The sequence below is a fragment of the Cryptotermes secundus genome, unplaced genomic scaffold (genome assembly GCF_002891405.2).
Source record: "Cryptotermes secundus unplaced genomic scaffold, Csec_1.0 scaffold594, whole genome shotgun sequence".
NCBI classification, from domain to species: domain Eukaryota; kingdom Metazoa; phylum Arthropoda; class Insecta; order Blattodea; family Kalotermitidae; genus Cryptotermes; species Cryptotermes secundus.
This window is the reverse complement of record NW_019737090.1, coordinates 325,331-346,411: the sequence shown is the minus strand read 5'-3', so window position 1 is coordinate 346,411 and position 21,081 is coordinate 325,331. Positions and strand designations below refer to the sequence as shown.

Below are 21,081 nucleotides of genomic sequence, written 5' to 3'. Positions count from 1 at the left end.
TAGAGGTACTGTTAACTGAAATGCTCCTCTACCTGATATGCATCCTTACAGCATAAAGAGTAACATTTGTCTTGTAAATCATGATTGCTATCCTACTAAACTTTCATATGTATGAATTTNTCTGCCCTGAAGATGGAGGCGATACGTTCCTCTGAAACGTCGGTTAACACCACACATACACAGTGCCAAATCCCAGAAGACTGCTTTCTTCTTATTAACTTTGTCTGTATTAATTGGAAGTAGTACAACCAGTTGCTGCTGCAGGTGACAGAAACTTCCGATGTTATCTTGTGGAGAATTGATGTGTACTAAGTGAACCTGTGGCATACTGTAATGGTAATCTAATTAACAGGTTAACAGTTACGTGGTACATGGTGATTGAAAATAGTATAATAATATATACAAAACCTTTATTAGTATCAAAAAATTACAATGTAACAGTAATAGTGTATCCATTGTAAACAAAACATTGCACATTTCCACCTTACTTTTCTTTTGCAGTTGGACTGAGCAGTATGTAACTCTTCATTGAAGACTTTATGGAAGAGAGTGATGTACAACATCAGCATGGAACATCAGCAGAAAAGTTGTATTTTTCAATCATTTAAAGCTGATATAATATGTATTTCACATTATCACTCTTTCATGTAATGGCTTTAGTGAAGAAATAAAAACTTAAAATAAATCTGATGGTTGTTTATTTTTTATTGATGGTTATCTTCGTCCCAGTCTCTGAAATAAAAATTTAAACAGTTTTGTTCTTATCATATGTGCCACCATGTATACAGGGTGTCCAGATGAAAGGTATCCAAAATGAAATAATTATATCTCAGAGAGCTTTTATTATACACATTTATGGGTTACACCACTACAAAGGGAACTATCAAAGTTTTTCTGTGTATATAATAAATATATAATAATTTCAATAAATTGAAATGTGGGCTCCCTTGGTGGCATGACAAATGTCTAGACGATCCAGCATGTTTGGTGTTACCGTAGCCACAGCGTCCCTTTATGCGGGCTTTCAGGTGTTGCAGGTCATTGATGTTAACCTGGTAGACAATGTTCTTCACATAACCCGACAAGAAAAAATTCAGTGGGGTCAAATCGGGCGACCTAAGAGGCCAAGCGATTGATCCACTTCTACCGATCTATCTCCCAGCCATCACTCTGTCCAGGTGATTCCTAATGTGGCAGCGCATGCGCCATGGGAAAAACTTACAGGGTTTTCCTTTCTGATGACAAACTAGATATGTGTATGACAGTTACTTTACGAGATATAAATTTTTCATTTTGGATACCTTTCATCCGGACACCGGATATAGTCATAATCTAGTTAATTCCAGTTGTTGAGGCTATGGAGTGCCTCAATAGATACACAGGAAGTGTTCTGCAGTATCGACCTGAAGTTCTGTGTAAAGGTTAAAAAGAATGTAATTATATGTAATTTTAATTGTTCTGTTTTTATACCTGTCATCATCTTCTGCATGACCCCAAGTCAGATTGTAAGAAATAGCATGGCTGTCGCCAGTTTTGTTGCAGAGTTGGCTTAATAAGTTAAGTTCTTATTTTCATGCTAAAGTACCAGGTAAGGACTGAAGCCCTGACTAAAGAGGGGTTAGGTAACATGTTGACTGGTACTTTCACAGTGGTGGTAGATTTGTGACAAATGGAGTGATTTGCAAGGAAAGGCCTAGATATTCGGGAATAGCCACTGTTACTTTATGCAGCATGTGTCCGGTGTGAACTGCCCTGGGATAGCATGTAGGCTTCCACAGTAAGAAGTCAACGCCACGCCTTGTTTTAAACTGAATTTAATAATAGTCTTTAGTTCTCTGAAAATATTCAATTTGTGCACTTCATGTCACTGAAAACTACATATCCTTATAAAAGGTTAATTAATTCTGTCCAGTGTGACTGATGCTTTTTTTTTTTAATATTTTGTTCTTAAAATGTTTCGGTCTTATAGACCATCTTCATAAGGATATCAATACAATTAGAAACCACTATTAATTAACCTTTTATAGTATTGTTAGTGTGACAGACCAGGATGAAAAAAAAATCATCAGTCGCACTGAAGGGAATTAGTTAACCTTTTATAATATTGTTAGTATGGTGGACCAGGATGAAACAGATCAAAACTACGTATTCTTTCTATGTTCTTGCCAAGGTACATGAGCTTACCTGTGTAACTGTTGCAATCAAAGCTAGCAGTGACTTCTTGGGTGGTCGGCAGAATTTCTTGCCTTGTTCCTGGCAGCACAGGTTCGGAAAGCAATCAATAGGAGTTCTGCAAGGTTTAGGGAAGAGATCAAAGAGCAGTGGTGGGGGAGGGGTACATTGGAGATAAGGAATCATGCTTCTCAATGCTGTGAAAGAAATATGTAGTGAGATGAGAATTTCATAATTTGTAGTAGTATATTTGATTTTTTGTTGATGTTTAACTATTGATCTGAGGTCTTCCTTGCATGAGAGTTGAGCAATAATAAAATAACATAGTATAAACATTAAATGTGACTCCCACTGTTTAAGAGTGACTTTAAAAATGTTCTTAAGAATTTTAAATTGTCTTAGCAGGGAAAGGTGAACAAACCATCTATTCAGAATCTTTGAAATTGAAGTGCAACACACCAAGGGGATATAGGTTTCTGAAGTGATTTTTAAGTACAGTTCTTACCAGAAGATTTACCTCAATCAAGTGGCAAAAGATGTGGGCCTTTACTTCTGTCCTCCATATTTGACTTCACAATGTGATGCCTAGTCAAGGGGCAAGATGACTTTGTATTGTTACAAGTTACAAGTATGGTCATTTGTGTCATTAAATTTCTACTGTGCTTACAAAATGTTGGAAACTGAATGCTGACTTATAATGGAAATTCATTAATGCAGTGACACATAATTGTGCATATTTTGGAACAAAGATATTTGAAGGCATTAAACATTAGATGTAGCTCAGAGTCGAGTATTGGGTGAAAAATGCTGAACTCACGATAAAATCCTGAAGGATCTCGCTCCCACTCTGGCACTGTAGATCGGCAGTAGCTGTGTTGGCCATCTGGACAACAGATACGAGGCCAGCAGTCTGTATCATTTGTGCAGTTCTTCACAGGCAGAATTTCAATTACTGGGTTGGTTGGACATTCTCTAGGAATGAAGCCCAAGAGCGCTAAGAAACACAGTATTTTCTGTTAATCTGTATTTTAATGGCATATGGAATATGATTGCTTTATCAGCTTACATTTTTCCTTTTATTAACTGAAAACTTAAAACCTACTTGGACAAGGTGTAGATTAACCCTTGCACCATCCTGGCATCAGTTTAATATAAGGGTGAAAATTGCCCTTAGCATATTAACCAGCTTTTCCTGAGAGTTACTGTTGAAAGTTTAAGGAGGCATGGCTGTAGGAAGTTAACCAATCAGGTGCAATCCAACTTCTCTTCTGCTTCAAGATGTACATTTCATTCAAATCTTGATCATGTGTGGATGTATGAATGAATGTATAAGGGGTGGGCCTTCTCGGCCCTTGCACCACGACCTACAGTGGTCTATTGTGCTTATGTGTGGATGTACCTCCTAAACAAGACTCCACGTCTAGTAAGAAGCTCCTTATGTATTTTGGTATGTCTGTGTGAAAATAAATTACTTGCAACTGACATAGTCACAAGTTTTCTTTTTTACTCTTGCTCATTTGAATGTGAATTATTCTTAAATTATTTACTGATGCTACTTCAACTACAAAGAATGAAAAGGGAAGATGATAACGCTGAGTAAGGAACTATCTGAAAGTAGGTGTTTGTGGCCACAATCTTGATTGTCACCTGGAGAATCAGGAAAATCTAGCTGATATTTCGGTAGCAAATGTTTACCGTTAGATCCTTCTGGCCTGTTTAGTTATTTAATTAATTGACCATCTGATTGTGATATAAAGGAAATTAACATAATTTAGCTTCTTAAAACATTACTTGATGTGTGCAGTTGTGTGAGTCAACTTGGCTTTAAAATGTCAGAAGTAGTTCAAATTTTCTGGTTTAAAAAGAGGTGCACTGTTTATTCAATTACTGTAGACAGGTGTTTATACTGTCAAGCTAATTCTTCTGAATGTACTACTCATTCTAATCTGTGAACATTCTTACGTGTATGTATTGGTTTTGGAGCAGGTTTTGGTACACCTTTCTGGCAACGCATCTTTCCATTAACGTTACAGCAGAGTTGTCCCACGATGTCACAATCTTTATTTGTCTTGCAGGGAAGGGAGAAGATAGGCAATGTGACTGACATGGGTGGGCATACCGACTCCTTGTCTATTGCTGTAGCTTTCGATACTGTAAGAAATAAACTTAGTTTTATAATCCAGTGACTTTGGAGCTTTTGTGGCATCTATGTGCAATGTCCTTCCCTATTCTTCCTTCATATTCCTTTATTGGACACTAAATATTTTAGCCTAACTAGCCATCTTCAGATGTACAGGTTGTTATGATTAAGGATTCTGCTGCTCACTGTGACATGGTTTTCGTTCCTTGAAAATAACCAGAGGCAACTACAATAGGAGGAAAGAAAACTGCATTACAGTGAGAATCCTTGACCATAACCTGTACACCTGAAGATGGCCAGTTAGGTTGAAACATGTAGTGTCCAATAAAGGAATACAAAGAAAGAATAGGGAACAATGTTGCACATAGATGGCACAAAAGTCAGAGCTATACAGTGTATCAGGATGCTGATATATAACATTATAATCTAATGTTTTCAAACTTCTATGTACACTGCATATGGGGAGTTACATTCAATGTAATGACTAGGATATAAGTTGGACAACCAAGGAAGCAAGGTTGTAATCCTGGTAGGAACAGGAGATTTTTCTCTTCTTCACAGTGTGCAGACTGGCTGTTTGGCCAACCAAACCTCCTATTCACTGTGGGTACTAGGGGCTCTTCCCCCAGAGATAAGGCAGCCAAATGGCATGAAGCAGACCACTCATCTCCATCTAGTGCTGAGTTTAAAGATTTGTGGAGTTATACCTCCACTCTGGCATAGTGCTTAATTAAGCATAGAGACAATGTTACCTCATCTTCATGTTTCACGGTGGATACATCAGATTAAAAGCGGTCAGAGCATGAAACTGACACCTTCACCTGGTACAGAGGTCAAGAATTTGTGGAAATTTAACTTAGATTTACCTCTGTATGTGTGGTAGGAAGGAAAGAAGCAAGAGTTGTAATTCCACAATATATTATGGGCTTACTCAACCAGGAAAAGCTTATGTCATAGTTTAGAGGCTAACACTTCATGTTCCAGAGGTATCAGGTTCGATCCTGTGTCTGTAGCTCAACTGTTTCAGCTGGAGTTCATGATTTTCTTGGTCTTTCCAGGCAAATGATGAAGGAGTATCTTCAAGTGTACCATGGCCACTTTCTTTCTAGTTCATAATTCAAAATCATACTTTAATTCAACAGTAATATAACTTATGCAACTGGAAAAGATCCATCATTGAATAAAGTGAGAAATGGACAACCTAGATAACACTGAACTAATGTAGGCCCACATTTTCTAAACAACCTTTAGCAACTAGATTACATAAAAATATAATAGCACAGAGAGTGGGCAGGTTATCTTGCATATTACTGAATAACTCATTCTATATAGTGACTGGGATGCAGACTAGACACAGGAATCGGGGTGTGATTCCTAGCAGGGACAAGAGATGTTTATTTTCTCTAGAGCCCCAAACCAACCCTAGCAGTACCACAGCCTCCTATCAGTCAGACATCAGAAGCTCTTTCCCAGGACAATAGAGCAGCCAGGGCTTGAATGCACCTCCAGTTAGTACCAACATTAAGAATGCATAGAGCTATAATAAATTTTCATGTGGTAGCTCTTCATTAAGAGCAGAAACAGTTGTGTATTTGCTTTTACATTATTATGTGTCAAAATTGTATTTGGGAGAGGTTACCCACATAGACAATGAGCTGAAATGTTTCAGGCAGTACAAGAATAATACAATATCTAAGGGCTGTATGACAGAGTTTAGAGTCAGCAGGAAAAGAATTTTCCTCATCACAGCCACCCTGAGGCCCACCCAACCTCTTACCCAATGAACATCAGAGTCTCTTTTTCTCCCGGATATTAATCAATGGGATGTAAAAGAGAACACTTATCTCCACCTAGTGCCGAAGTTAATATGTGGAGCTATACCTCAACTCCTCCATGCGTCTTTATTATGTGATATGTAAATAGACGCAAGGAAAACGTTACCTTCCCAGATTACTCCATTTAAAATGTCAGAACATGTTATATCTTATTCTTTCTTGGTCTTTTCCACGTCATCACACAGAGGGATCCTCCAGCCGTATGCTATAAATAGCACTGGAAGTTGATATATTGTCTTTAAATAATGTACGACCAAGCAAGTTGCGATAATGTGGCTGGGTTCTATTCTTAGTTTGAATCTTGGACAGGTCACCGGTTGTCCAAATTTTTTTTCTTCACATCTTCCAGACCCACTCAACCTTCTATCCAACTGAGTACCAGGCGTTAAACGACCGGGACGTGAAGCTGACCACACACATCCATCTAGTGCCGACACTTCCCCAGATGTATTCATGGTGTGGTGCTTAATTAATTAATTGATTTCACCTTTACCTTTCATTTAACGACGCTGTTAGTTGCTCAGATTACATTTCGTGGAATGGTATAATGATAATGAAGCGTCAAGGATATGGAAGGAAGCGGTCGTGGCCTACTTTGAGATATTCTGCCGGTTTGTACCTAGAAGAACTTAGAAAAATGATGAAAATTTTATCATGATGGCCGGTCTCCGAAGAGAAATTTGAACCACAGATCTGCAAGACTGCTACCAACTAGACTGCGTCTTTCCATGGTTTTCCCCAGACCCATACGAGGGTACCTGGATAATAACTTTGTATGTCATCACAGTTTCTTCCCAGTACTTTTCGCTTTTACGTAGTCATCCTCTCATCTGATTACTTATTAAGTAAGTCCTCAGTTGGTCACGCCATAGCTCAAGCGGTTAGTTGCTGGCTTCCCACCGCGGTTCGATCCCGGGCTGGTCAAGTGGGATTTGTGGTGGACAAAGTGGCGCTGGGGCGGGTTTTCTCCGAGTATTTTGGTTTCCCCTGCCAATCTTCATTCCACCAAATTCTCCATCATCATAATCACCCTGGGAAGGCTACAATAGACCAACCAGTGGCCGCCGTGCCGAGTGGACCCAGTTGGACTCCACCCCCCACCCCTCACTAAGCGAATTTAAAAAGAAAAAAACTCCTGCAGTTGATACAGCATCTTTAAATAATCTACGCACGAGTCAACTTCATAGTTCAGGGGGCGTATATTATTAACAGAGGAACCAACTGCCGGTATATATCTGCAAATAATGGAGTCCGGGATGCAATATTTTGTAATAGCGACTGTACCCAGCCCGTCTTGTCCTCAGGTTAGACACGACTTTAACGAATCTCTGTTTCGAAATACAAAATGTCAGTCATTGCAAAAATAATTACGTAATTACCTGGTTGTGATGCAAATGTGTGCTCATCTTACTGCAAAAACGAACAAGCTGTTTATAAACGGCAAGACTATATCCAGCACAGAAACATGAAAGTTCAGGACAGCTGATAGATACAACCGAAAACTATTACGTTTAAGCACTTATATGAGGGTGTACCAGTGGCATGCTTATCACTCGCACGTGCTATTAAAACAGACGCAAAAATATTGCACATACCTTCTCAAGTACGACTGACCTTGACAGCGTTACTTTGAGAACAGAATCAAGTGTTTTTCGGTAGAACATTGCTAATTACCAAACAACAATGAAATTCGTTCGACTTATAGCGAGGTTTCAACAATGTCCACATTTCGCCTTTGGACTCCTAATTATTTTTGTCAATATACCGCCTATTCCGGTTTGTTTATGGAGATAGTCTCTATAAATGGGGCACGCGGTAGTTGGTTGAGGCACTATGCTACAAGCCTGAAGGTCGCAGTTCGAGTCCCAGTCCTTCCAGCCGCATTATTGTCTTTGGGTCGACTCAGCCTCTGACAAAAATGAGTACCAGGAATCTTCCTGGGGTAAAATGCTGACAACCTCACCGCCATCTGTGAGCCGATTGTCTAGAAAAATATGGGAGCCTCGACGTCTCACAACCCTATGGGCCTTCACGACCTGTTACAGGGAAATTACTGAAATTTTAAAATATGAGTAGGAGAGGACATAGAAGGAAGCGTTCATAACTTACTGAGGGTACTATTTTGTTGAGTTCTTCTTAAGAAGCTAATTATCGCACAGCCAGACAATGAATTCCCCGCCTGATTTTAAAGCAGTATCTTTTCATGCGTCCGGATATATAGTGGAAACAACGAAGGTATGTAGTCAGTATAGCTGCTAGAGATACGAACCTGGGACCTACCAAGAATGTACACGAATACCAATCTCTATACCGCTTTTTTTTTTATTGCTAGTGGGGTGGGACTAAGTCCCTTGTACTGCGACCGCTTCTGGCCTATTGTACCAGCCCCAGATGATAGGTGAGGGTGATTGTGGAGCAATTGGTGGAATGAAGATTGGCAGGGGAAACCGAAGTACTCGGAGAAAACCTGCCTCAGCGCCACTTTGTCCACCACAAATCCCACTTGACGAGACCTGAGATCGAACCCGGACCGCCGCGGTGGGAAGCCAGCGACTAACCGCTTGAGTTATGGCGCGGCCTTTACCGCAACATTATTTCAAATCTAAACGCGAAACTCAATTAACGATAAAACAACGCAGTAATGACGGCATTAGAAAGTCACAATTATGTGGTCACCAAGCGGTGAAGTCTGGCTTCTCAACACTGGTTCTACAACCCCCTTGGTCCCTGGAGTGTAATTCTTCAGTTTCATTACCATTTTACAGGCGGTAGGGCTCCTTGGACTAGGGATCAGCTAATCACAAAGCCTCTACCTAAACACAGGACAACACAAGCACAGAATAATTACACACACATACCAAACAGTCATGCTTTGTATGGGATTCGAACCCATAATCCCGGTTTCCGAGCGAGCGAAGACAGTACATTTCGGTTATGCGATAGGCTGGACGGCCGAGGTTCAATTCCCGACAGAGGATAAAGATTTTGCTCTACTTCACAGCGTTCAGACCGGCTCTGGGGTCCACCCAGCCTCCTGTCCAAAGCGAACCGGGAGCTCTTTCCCGAGGGGTAAAGCGGACTGGGCGTGAAGCACACCATTCACCTTCATCTAGTGCCGAGGTCAAGAATGGTGGAGCTATCCCTCCACTCCCTCATACGTCTACATGCCATAGTGATTAATTAATGAAGCACAGAGACAACTTTACCTCTTTACTTTACTTATATTTAATAGTTTAAATGTTTAATATTATGTTATTTGATGTTTTTTGTTGTTTTACAATAAAAGCAATGTAGGTACAAGGTACTAGGAGTTAAAATTTCGAAAAATGTGCCTGAGTATTGAGCTTCGGGAATGCAATCCTAACAANTCAAACTCCGTGGCCTGTAGTCCGCAAGCGAACTACACCGACCGAGCGACCGCCTCTTGTCGGCGAAGTTAGTCCCAGCTTTAGCGGATAGAGAGTGTCGCGTGGTCAGCGCAACGAATCCCACGGCCGTTAATTTCGGTTTTCTAGACCGGAGCCGCTATTTCCTTGAAATAGCTCCTCAGTTATTCTCACGAGGCTGAGTGGACCCCGTTCCAGACCAACTACTTCTCAGAAAATCTGGTGGAGCCGGGAATCGAACCCGGGATCTCTGTATTTGTAGCCAGGAACTCTAACCAGTATACCACAGAGGCGGTCACGTAATCCTTTAAGTCCAATGTTATAATGAACTCAACTTTCAAGTCTTCGGAAACACATAAAGTCATAAGGTCGAAGCACGTAGTAAGTTAATGTTCTTTGATTATAATGATACTGATGTTTCGCTGAGCAAATGTTTTTGTCTTAAGAAGTTCTGATAGTGAAAGTCATGGAGATCTAAGTATCAAGACTTGACGTTTCTGTAACAGGAATTTTAACTTTCACTTAACTATGAACTGAACTTTTTGCGAATGCAGAAACCTACATTTATCCACGCTTCTTAACTCATTTGTCGTCACACTTATATAAGTGTTATGTTATAAGTAGTGTCAATGAAGACTTATTTTGGATTATTTTAATTTACGGTGTAGGCACTTGTTTTATTTACTGGCATTGTGTATATCTTTGCAAATCCAGGCTCCATGAAAGACAGGAGTTTTCTTGACTAGCTGAGTGGCTGTTAGCTCTTCGAGATGGACTCTATTCCATGGAGTTCCATGGATACGCAAGTACGGTTTGTTTTAATGTAAACAGTTCTGTTAACTCTACTTCTGTGGGCATTATCACGGGGCAAATAGGGTTTATATACTATAATATGGTATATTATGATACATTTTTGTTGTACATACATTTTTAGCTTTCGCTAGCCATTGAAATGAATATATATCAAAAATATATCGTGTGTAAGCATTGTTGGACTTAACACGGAAAACTTCGGAGTGAATTAATCATTAAGTTGAGTACGTACAGTACTGGAACCCATGGATAATCGTGGATTATTACAAACATTCCAGAAACCTGGACGAATAGTTTTTTTATTCTGAAATAAATCACTAAATTACTGAGAAGAATTGGGAAAGAACTGAAAATATACTCAGTACAAAATAAAATGACTAATGAAATATTTTACAATATAAATAAACAGGACACCGGGATCAGGAAGTTTTTCGGAAAAAATGAAATAAGTATGGTAAGTCAGAATAGGCTGCATTGCCTATACTAGCACAGTTCAAACCGGCGACACGAGGTTTTGTGAGGACCGCGAAATTGTGCTTTCATTCCCCAAAATATACAATATTAACTCTTTTTTCGTCTTTAAGAAAGTCGGGGAATTTTGTAGGAGTAACTTCACAGAAAATTCTTTGCTACATGAAGAATGCCTCTTCTAGGATGTGGCGCAGCCACCTGCTCACGCTGGTTCCTCGCTCGCGGATTTTTCTACCCTGAAGATGGAGGCGATAGTTTCTCCGAAACGTCGGTTCACACAAGATCTACGCGACTCCACATCCCAGGAGACGGCATTCTTCATAGTCACAGCCGTGAAAACCTCAAATCTTACATCTTTACTACATATTCCGAATAGTTTTTATTAATTTTACACAACACACAATAAAGAACTTAAGAAAAATATCGAATTAATATTACCCATGATTGCATGCAACAACGTAGTAAACATTTAGTGGCTGATTTTTAATCGCATTTGAACTGGAAACATTTCAATTAATTTTTAAGAATAAAATTCTTGTTTGTGTACCTATGCTTCATATGTATATGATCCTTTTAGAGCAAATATTTATACTGATACAAGGAAAGAAACTCCTTTTATAACAAGGCCCGTGGGTATGTACCAGAAGTGCGTACAATGCGTCCTCTCGATCTTTTGAAATTTGAAAATCGTTTCGTGTTCTTCAGTCGAAAGCTCTGAGTGAGAGGCAGTGCAGTGCTCGTCTGACCGCGTTCATTAAGCACGTCACGCTAATTGTTCTTACCTACTCACATCTCTGTGATGAAAACTATTTACACATGTGAAAACTGCCAGTCAGAAATGATGCATAATATTACGAAGTAATTCTGATGACGACCTGAAATTCACAAGAAATCATAAGCAACACAGCAATTTGTCTTGAAGTGTGTTGGTCTAACCGCAACATTAGACTTGTATTAGGGAGGTGCTCGATTCGAATCTCGGTAAAGGCATCGGCTATCCTGACTGAGGTTTTTCGTCCTTTTCCTCAGTCCCTAGGGGCATGTACCGGGATAGTACCTCTTTTCGAACTCATCACTCATCCTGACACTCGACGTTATGATGTCTCTGAGATTATTATTAATACTATACAAACTCCGTGGTGTTAGTCCGCAATCGATCTATACCGACCGAGCGTCCGCCGCTTGTCGGCGAAGTTAGTGCCAACTTTAGCGGATAGAGGGTGTCGCGTGGTCAGTGCAACAAATCCCCACGGCCGTTAATCTCTGTTTTCTAGACCGGAGCCGCTATTTCCTTGAAATAATTTCGTAATTATTCTTACGAGGCTGAGTGGACCCCGTTCCAGACCCACCATTTATCAGAAAATTTGGTAGAGCCGGGAATCCAACCCGGGACCTCTGGATCTGTAGCCACTAGACCATAGAGGCGGTCATTATTGTTATTATCATTTTATATAAACTGCAAATGGGTTTTTTACGCGATGGCAGTGTACTACAATAACACACCACACTCATACAGAACTACACAAGCAATAAAGGACACTACACAAAATGAATACAATGCGAACACGACAGACACTTACATTGTCGTAAAATACGCAACAAAAACGTGCAGCTTGTCGATAAGTAGACCCTGTTTGTGTACTGTAGAGTTCATTAAAATGCCAACGCCTAAATTTATCTGTTTCTAAGTACCACGCCATGAGAAAGTGCCCTCGTAACTTCGGCGCCAGATGAACATTAGTGGTCGGCTCCGGGCGAAATTTTCACCGGTACCCATTAGCTGAAATGACGGACGAGTTGCTCTGAACGTGGTAGTGAAATTTGATTCCCGAGGTCACAAAAAGAAATAAAACCTTGGTCACCCATTTCTTCGCCAGTCACTTGAGTGAGAACGACAGAAAAAAAGACGGTTTTACCGCATGCTACAGTGTTGCGAAAATTTCTGTTTATTTTGGTTACGGGAATAACAAGAAACTGAACGGTGGTATTTGAGGTTCTCACAGCGGTCTTTATGAAGAGTTCTACCTTTCGTTATATAACGGCGCATGGTTCGCTTAAAGTCAACCGATGTTTCGGAGGGATATTTCGCCTCCTTCTTCAGGTTCCAAGAAAGAGTCAAGCAAGAAAGACACGTGAAAGGAGGTAGCAAATAAAGCTCTCCTCTGCTGGTTTATTGCTTGGCTTATTCCTCGACACTGAAGATGGAAGCGACATGTTCCTCCATAACGTCGGTTTACTTGCAACGGACTACACGGCGTTATAGCTCAGAAGATAGAACTCTTTATAATAATAAACTGGATGGTGAGATTATCTTTACATAGACCTATAATTTGCCATATGAACAATTTTGCTTGTAACTGTTATCAGCACTTCAGGGGTTAAAAAACTGAAAAATGAATATAAGATTATAAGGCTTACAGGGATTAGGAGACCATTTTGATTTTGTACACGCCATTTCGCTAGGTGGAGGGAAACGATACTCCTTTGTGGTATTCCAGCTGATTTCACTTAATCAGAGATTGCTAACTATTTCTCGATGTCTAATCGTTTTATTGGAAAAGATAGTTATATAATGTGACAAATTTGTATACAGTAAACCCTCGTTATAACGGGCTCGTATATAACGGTTTTCGGACACAACGGCTACAACGGCAGTCTAGTAATTTGAACGGTCGTATGCTTGACCATCGCCAAGTTAAAGCCTCTTATATTTCCTGTTTCAGGCTTCGCCTTGTCCAATGTTGCGAACATTTGCATTTTCATGATTTGTTAGGACTTCTGCTCGTTGCCTGCATAATTTTTATATAATCATATACGTACGGAAATCGCGAACCGGTGTGCGCCTTGGAAAATTTCCAATGGTGCGCGGAGGGATTTAACGTACTCTTATTTTGATTTGATCGAGATATCGTACATTGGATGCTATCAAGTTTCCGAGGCCTATAATACGGCTATAATATATACAAATTCAGTTCATAATTCGCACAAACGCCTGTTCAGAGATAAAGTCCGTAACATTTACACCAGGGATGTAATTACTCGTATGCGCTGCCTGGTCAGGGCTATCACACATCTCAGGAACCGGTAATTGACGGGTCTGCAGTGACAGCGGAATGGCAACAGCCAGGGGAAACCGGAGGAACCTGAAGAGAAACTTGTTCAATGCCATTCTGTCCACAACCTGTTTGTTACAACCGAAATACGGAACCTATCCAATACATTTATTCATATTCTGCCCGGCAGAATTCGGACATACTCGAAATAGTGGTTTGTGAAAGAATTGTTGATCTGTCTCGCTATGCACACACGATTTCCGTTCCCTTTATAAAGCGGACTCGTATTTGAGAGGCTCCGAATTATATAACACATGTACATATCGTGCGTCATCCTTGAAATGTTTCGTATTCGGAAAATCCAGGATTCGAATCTTGGCTCTGGAACCGGCTATCCTAATAGAGAGTTTACGTCGTGTCAGTCAGTTCCTGCAAGAACACGATGCGACAGTACTTCAGAATGGGTCGAGAGCTGTTCTTTACACATCCTTCTCAATTAATCAGACAAAATATTACCGTCACTTCCAATTTATCGCTATATTTTGCGTGTTAAACAGATATAAAAAATAAATAATTTCTTAGCATAAACTGGATGAAACTCGAAGCTATGACGTTCCTAAAACTGAAAATATTTAACTTATTTAATTGTAGTTGTAATTATATTTGCATTGTATTCATTGTGTCTGGTGTGTCTTTTATTGCTAGTGTAGTTTTTTGTGTTGTGTGTTATTTTGTGTGATGTGTGTTATTTATGTGTTGTGTCTTATTGTTGTGCCACTGCAACTGGACGAAACCCCATTTGCAGTTTAAATAATAATGATAAATAATTATTATTAATGGTTCCATGAGTTGAAATAAAAATTGACAATATCAAAAACAATTCTTTTTATTCTTAAAGAAGTCATACAGTAAAATCTGCGATATCCTGCATGGAATGACCCGGTAATTTCTATTAACCGGAAATTGACAAATTCTGAACATAACGATTAAAAAATTAAATATTGATGTTTTGTTGGGTTTGTTTAAGATTATATATATACACAATGTTACGCAAGTAGTGATGAAAGGGGAATAGAAAGTGCGGCAGGAAAAACAGGGCAAGATATTAAGTGACAAATGAAACGATTATATCCATCCATGAGGTTTGCTAAGTAAGGCTGACAACCTTACCGCCATCTTTGAGCCGATTGTCAAGGTAATGTGGGACCCTCAACGTCTCACAACCCTATGGGCCTTCACGGCCTGTTACAGGGATAACTTTACTTTACTTTACACATTGGGTATAACGTTCTTATATCCAGAAACTTCGGTATCCGGCAATCATTTTGTTGGGGAGGTGGCGCGAATATCGCAACAATTACTGTAGATCTATTCTGCTAAGAAATCAGTGGGTATATTTGAACCAAACTTCGTACACATACTGTAAGAGAGGAGTAAGGTAAACCCGCTTCCTTGCACTCCTTTCCGTTTCACCATACATCCAATGATTTCATCTCATTTGGTGCTCTATAGTGCCTCAAGTTGTAAGAATATCATTAAATAGCATACGAACTAACTAGCGCATATATTTGTACAAACACACAAAAACTGCAGATTTGTCAAAATATTATCGAATGCTCAGCCTATCTAACAAACAATTTCGGCCCAAAATTACACTGCATAACAGCCACGTACGATATTTTCAATCTATTTCTTTCTCAAAGATTCCATTATTATGGAAGCAACAGTAAATTAAAATGGATGAAGAGAGTGAGTTACTAGAGAACCATATGTTGTTGCCCTCCAATAAAATCGTATTTTAAGTAATAAACGAACTCCGTGGTTTTAGTCCGCAAGCGAACTATACCGACCGAGCGACCGCCTCTTGTCGGCGAAGTTAGTCCCAACTTTAGCGGATAGAGGGTGTCGCGTGGTCAGCGCAACGAATCCCCACGACCGTTAATTTAGTTTTTTTCTAGACCGGAGCCGCTATTTCCTTGAAATCGTTCCTCAATTATCCTCACGAGGCTGAGTGGACCCCATTCCAGACCCACTACTTCTGAGAAAATCTGGTAGCGCCGGGAATCGTACCCGGGACCTCTGGATCTGTAGCCAGGATCTCTGACCATTAGACCACAGAAAAAAAATACTTCTAATAATAGGGATTATTTGGTCTTTGGATTTTGTCCATCGTCCGATATTCTAAAGAACACATTTCGGACCTAATGTACCCAACAGAGTTGTTCCCTACCTCCTCGCCTGAGGACGGAAACAGACCCATTTTCCAAAACGTTGTGTTCTTTTGAATACCGGACGATGGGAGACGTCCAAATACCCAGCGATCCTAGGTGTTACCATCTCCAGAACCCTTTAGAATCTATTACTAATAGTATTTATTCCATATTTCGAGTAACTACAATAGTATCCGAGATTCAAAATACTCTCTCTCAACTGAAATGTTAATTGTATGCAAATTTTATTAGATTAAACTGTTTTTCAAAATATACATTTGAGAGTGTCTTCTTTTATCTCATCCATAAACATTGTTACAGACAGAGAGGCCTTCCAGCGATTATGCAACATTCGCAAACTTGTTTATACTTATAAATAAAATTACGTCGTATTATTTTTTTTAACATTCTCCATGTTGATGTGTTAAGAAGTAAGACGTTGTTCATATGCTTACATGGTTCTTATAAATTAACTTTGCAATGTGCTACAAACGGTTACTTAAGAGTCAAAGAGGTGAAAAAACAATATTATTCTCTTAGACATATGCTCCTCGTGCACAAGAAAGAAGAACCTGTTTCGAAAGGACTATATTGTTCGTAAGCAATGAAAGGGTGCTTGAGAAATTGCTTATTTCCTTATTCGTACGGTGGTACAGAGAGTGTAATACACGTTATTACGTGAGAAGGAGTGAAGAAATATTGTTGTCATATTCCCACCCAAGATAAACAATTCAAAAGAAAAATGCACGATTACAGCACAGCACCGCCTCTCGCTTAACATTCTCAGAAACGCCTATCACAAATATATGTACTTTTGGTGTTCACCTGTTCGCCACATTGTTATGTATATCCTGTGTATATGTATATGTATATACACACACTAATGATCTTTAAAATGTAAATATATCATTCAGTTTGTGTGCTTAAAACTGACTCGACTGCACTAACCTTCGCGGACATTTGCCAAATCTAATCACTTACAAACAAAAATGAACTTGAATTTTGAAGCGGCCTTTTCCCGCATTAGAGTTCGAACAATTTTGCTTATAACCTCAACACTCGGTCACCATAATCTCGTTTGTGTTAATGGTGTACACCATTTTAAAGTTTGGAGGGGAAGGGTTGTGCCATAGTTCAGTGGTTAGTCGCCAGGGTCGCTGGCTTCCCATCGCTGTGGCTCGGCTTCGAGACCAAGTCATGTCATATGGGATTTATGGTGGACAAAGTGGAACTGGGGAAGGTTTTCTCCGAATACTAAGGTTTCCTCTGCCAATTCGCATTTCACCGATAGACCAAACAGTGGTCGCAGTACAAAATGGACTCAGTCTCACGCCACGAGGCTTGAAGACATTCATATCTCGATTATGTCTGAAGTTGAATTTGCACGTATTCTTATTGTGCTTCATTATTTAATTTGTTACTTATCGACTCTTTTAAGTATCGAGACTATATTACGTCGGATGATTGATGAATTGGAAGGAAGTGGTCGTGGCGTAATCGAGATAGTATCCCGACATTTGCCCGGGGTACTAAGGAAAACTAGGAAACGCCTCAATCAGAATAGCTGATGCCCCGTCCGAAATTCGAACCGAACTCCTTCGAAGAAACGTCCAGAGCGCTACCCCTAAATCAGCATGTTTAGTTTATGTTAATTAAGCACCACGCTATGAAGACGTATAGCGGTGGAGGTACACCTCCACACATACATAACCTCGGCACTATCTAGTGAGCAATGATCCCTCTAAGCTGAGCTCATGCAGTGGCTATCTCAAGACACGCACTGCCCCCCTCCCCATGGGGTTTCCCAAGCCAGCCCAATTGCAGCTCAGAAGACACCATGGCTTGGGAATTTTAATCCAAGGCTTAAAGGAAATGTTGCTGAACTGTAGTTTCACGACCGGCAGCTTTGACCTCAGCGCCGGTTGGAGGCTGGGCGAGCCTCAAAGTCGCTGCCCTTGTCGAGAATCATTGATCATCCATCCCGTAAACTAGTCGCTATACTCTCTGGGTTTGAATAAAATATAGGAATAGATTAATTTATAATTTATCGGCATATAAAATAATGGTTCTTGTGGATAAATCTACAATAAAATATAAGTGTCCCGACAACTTGTACTGTAGTTCTAAAACCAAATTTAATCCAAATCTTTCGGGTGATTTTGAAGTTGAAACATTGATGCATGATCTATAAGGCTGAGGGCACACGAGAGCACAAAATGCGTCCGTTGAAACGAACGTACTTTATTACGGACGTTGCTGAGGACACCACACTGTTGCAGAATGCGTTGCGTAGTTTTTTGTCTGCAACGGAGCCAGAAGAAAGTGTAGCATTCGCCTCTCTTGTTTATTTCTACAACGGACGCATTTTGTGAGCTCGTGTGGCCCCAGCCTAAATGCCTGTAGATCAACATTTCACATCTGTCACTAATGCATTTTGTAAATCATTATATTCTCTTAAATGTATTGGTACAGATCTGTATCGTCTCACATTGTACACCTATCCACAGGCGTCGTTATTACCTCTCATAAACAGGGCACATAACAGTCAATACACCGAAATGGAGATGTCATAAGCTTCAGTTACGACATACCTGAATTGTCTATAACTTCAGTACCATTAGCTGCCTGAATTTCCGTTATTAACAATAACATCAACAAAGCCGCACTGAAGAGGTTCCATCGATGTGTCTCCAGCATGGCCAGCTCCAGGTTTACTGTTACCTCGGCAGTGAAGCAGCGACCAAGCCAGTCCCAATAAGAATAACTCTACATCTCAAAAGTTGCAAACTTTCACCGCACGCCGTATTTTAAACCTGATTGACATCTGCACCTGAAAATAGTGAGGGAAGAGGAATTAGCAAGGAAAGGTTGGTCTCATACAAGGGAGCGTGGGAGTATCAGTACCTTAATCAAAATTAGAGATTTTTGAGAGAGATTTCACAGAGAGCCATTGAGACTATTGGAAGTTAAAAAGTAACACATTCGTAACTGAGCAGCTGTTGTAGTGTATTCGGTAGATGTTTGGTTCGAGTCTCGACCAGGACTAAGGCTGAATATTTTTGTGGGTCTCCTCAGTCCCTACAGGCAGAACCTCTACTAGGCAACGATATCTTCTTTCTAAAATTTTCCCATTTCGACTTTCATCATTCTATTCAGAATAGTCTAAGTTAGCAGTCCTAAAGCAAAACTTTCCCGTAACTGCGGCTAGAAAACACTTTCTGCGCGTGCGTAACTTAAAACATGTATAACAAATTATGAAGATTAGTATTAATTTTAAGTCTGAAGCAAAGAATGGGGGAAATGTGTTCACCTTAATTTACAGCAGCTGACTAAATTCGAAGGAGCCGGAATAATTCAGTTCGTGTAGGGAATGGCTCAGATTCATGGCAGGGTCAAGAGATTTTTATGTTCTTCATATTGTTCAGATCAGTTCTGGGACCCACCCAGCCTCCTATACAATGGATACCGGGGGGCTCTTTCCCTGGGAGTAAAGCGGTCGGGGCGTGAAGTTCACCTCTCACCTCCATGTAGTGCCGAGGTAAAAAATGGCGGAGCTATACCTACATTTCTCCCATACATCATAATGTCGTAAAGCTTAATTAAGCAGGTGGAAAACTTTTTTATTTTGCTAAATACACACATGCTCACCGGACGTTCTTCCACAGCTAACCGAGAAGAATTGTCGCCTGTCAGTTTTCTTCAGTATTTCTTTCCAATAAAGCGAGGTGCACGGTTGTAGTTGGGTCCCACAGAACCCGCGCAAAAATAGTGAGTTCACAGAAGGTAAGTTGTGGAGAAAATTCGTCCTACTATTGGAAGAAATATCTTTTAAAAAAATCTTTCTTATTTACTCTCACTCACTCATGGAGCTGAGCCCTTCTTGAAAGGCCGCCACTTGCGCAGCTACTCAAGAGCTTCCCAGCATTTTATGGAACCCGATAGTTCATTACCATGTTCCACTGGTACCTATCGTGAGCCAGATCAATCCAATCCATACCATCCCATTCTCTCTCTCTCTCTAAGATTCATTTTAATATTGTCTGCCCACCTATGTCTTGATCTTCCCAGTGGTCTCTTTCCATGTGGCTTTCCCACCAATATCCTATAAGCATTCCTCTTCGCCCCCATTCGTGCTACACGCCCTGCCCATCTCATCCTCCTTGACTTGATCATTATAATTATACTTAGAGAAGAGTACAAGTTATGAAGCTCCTCATTATGCAGTTTTCTCCAACCTCCTGTCACTTCATCTCTCTTTGGTCCAAATATTCTCCTCAACACCCTCAGTCTATGTTCCTCCCTTACTGTAATCTTAATTATTATTATGTATGAAACAGCTCGTGGCTACACTCAAGAATCTCTCATCTGGACACTAACAGCATCATAAAACAAACCACAAAATGCATTTGTAAATACACGATACTATTAAAAATTGTGGATCTAGGTGTTTTCATCACCATCAAGAACTACTAAAATTGTTTCTGTGGAGGTCTTTGATTGAAAAGAAGTCATTCAAATTCAGATGACATACATCCTTATAACAACATTATCATGTGTAGTTACAGTTATCTATCCTAAGAGTCAAACATGAAGGTGGGTCATCATTAGTTTTTCTGTAGTAGTGATTGTCATGTGATTAAACTTAAATCAGCATTAGTGACAGTTCACTGTTTGTATCACTTATTTTCCTTTGAGCCTTCCATAATTGAATACTCCTCTTTTGTGACAAACACGTGTTCACCCACCATCATGTCCAAACCATAGTATAGGTGCCTTAATCATTAGCGGGAACCAGTGTAACATGAAGAGTTCTAGTAGTAGTCTGTTAACTTTCACATGGTGTTACATCTGAGACAGAACTCCCCATAACCACTGCTACAATAACCTCAAATGCCACATAATATATGAGATTTTTAAATGGTTTCACTGAGTGGGGCCGATTTCTAATTATTTCTGGACTTCTAGTGGAATATTCACCTAACAATATTGTCAAATTTGTAT

General features: G+C 40.0%; 1 protein-coding gene across 1 annotated transcript; it reads right to left on the bottom strand.

Moving 5' to 3' along the window:
• Positions 1 to 505: 505 nt before the first annotated feature.
• Positions 506 to 7,725, bottom strand: LOC111870129. Its single transcript, XM_023862162.2, has 5 exons — positions 7,527 to 7,725; positions 4,135 to 4,323; positions 2,990 to 3,166; positions 2,185 to 2,369; positions 506 to 732 (listed from the first exon to the last, which is right to left on the bottom strand). Exons 2-5 carry the CDS (start codon positions 4,277 to 4,279, stop codon positions 715 to 717), a joined length of 525 nt encoding a protein of 174 aa, XP_023717930.1. The 5' UTR covers positions 4,280 to 4,323; positions 7,527 to 7,725; the 3' UTR covers positions 506 to 714.
• Between the last annotated feature and the right edge of the window lie 13,356 nt (positions 7,726 to 21,081).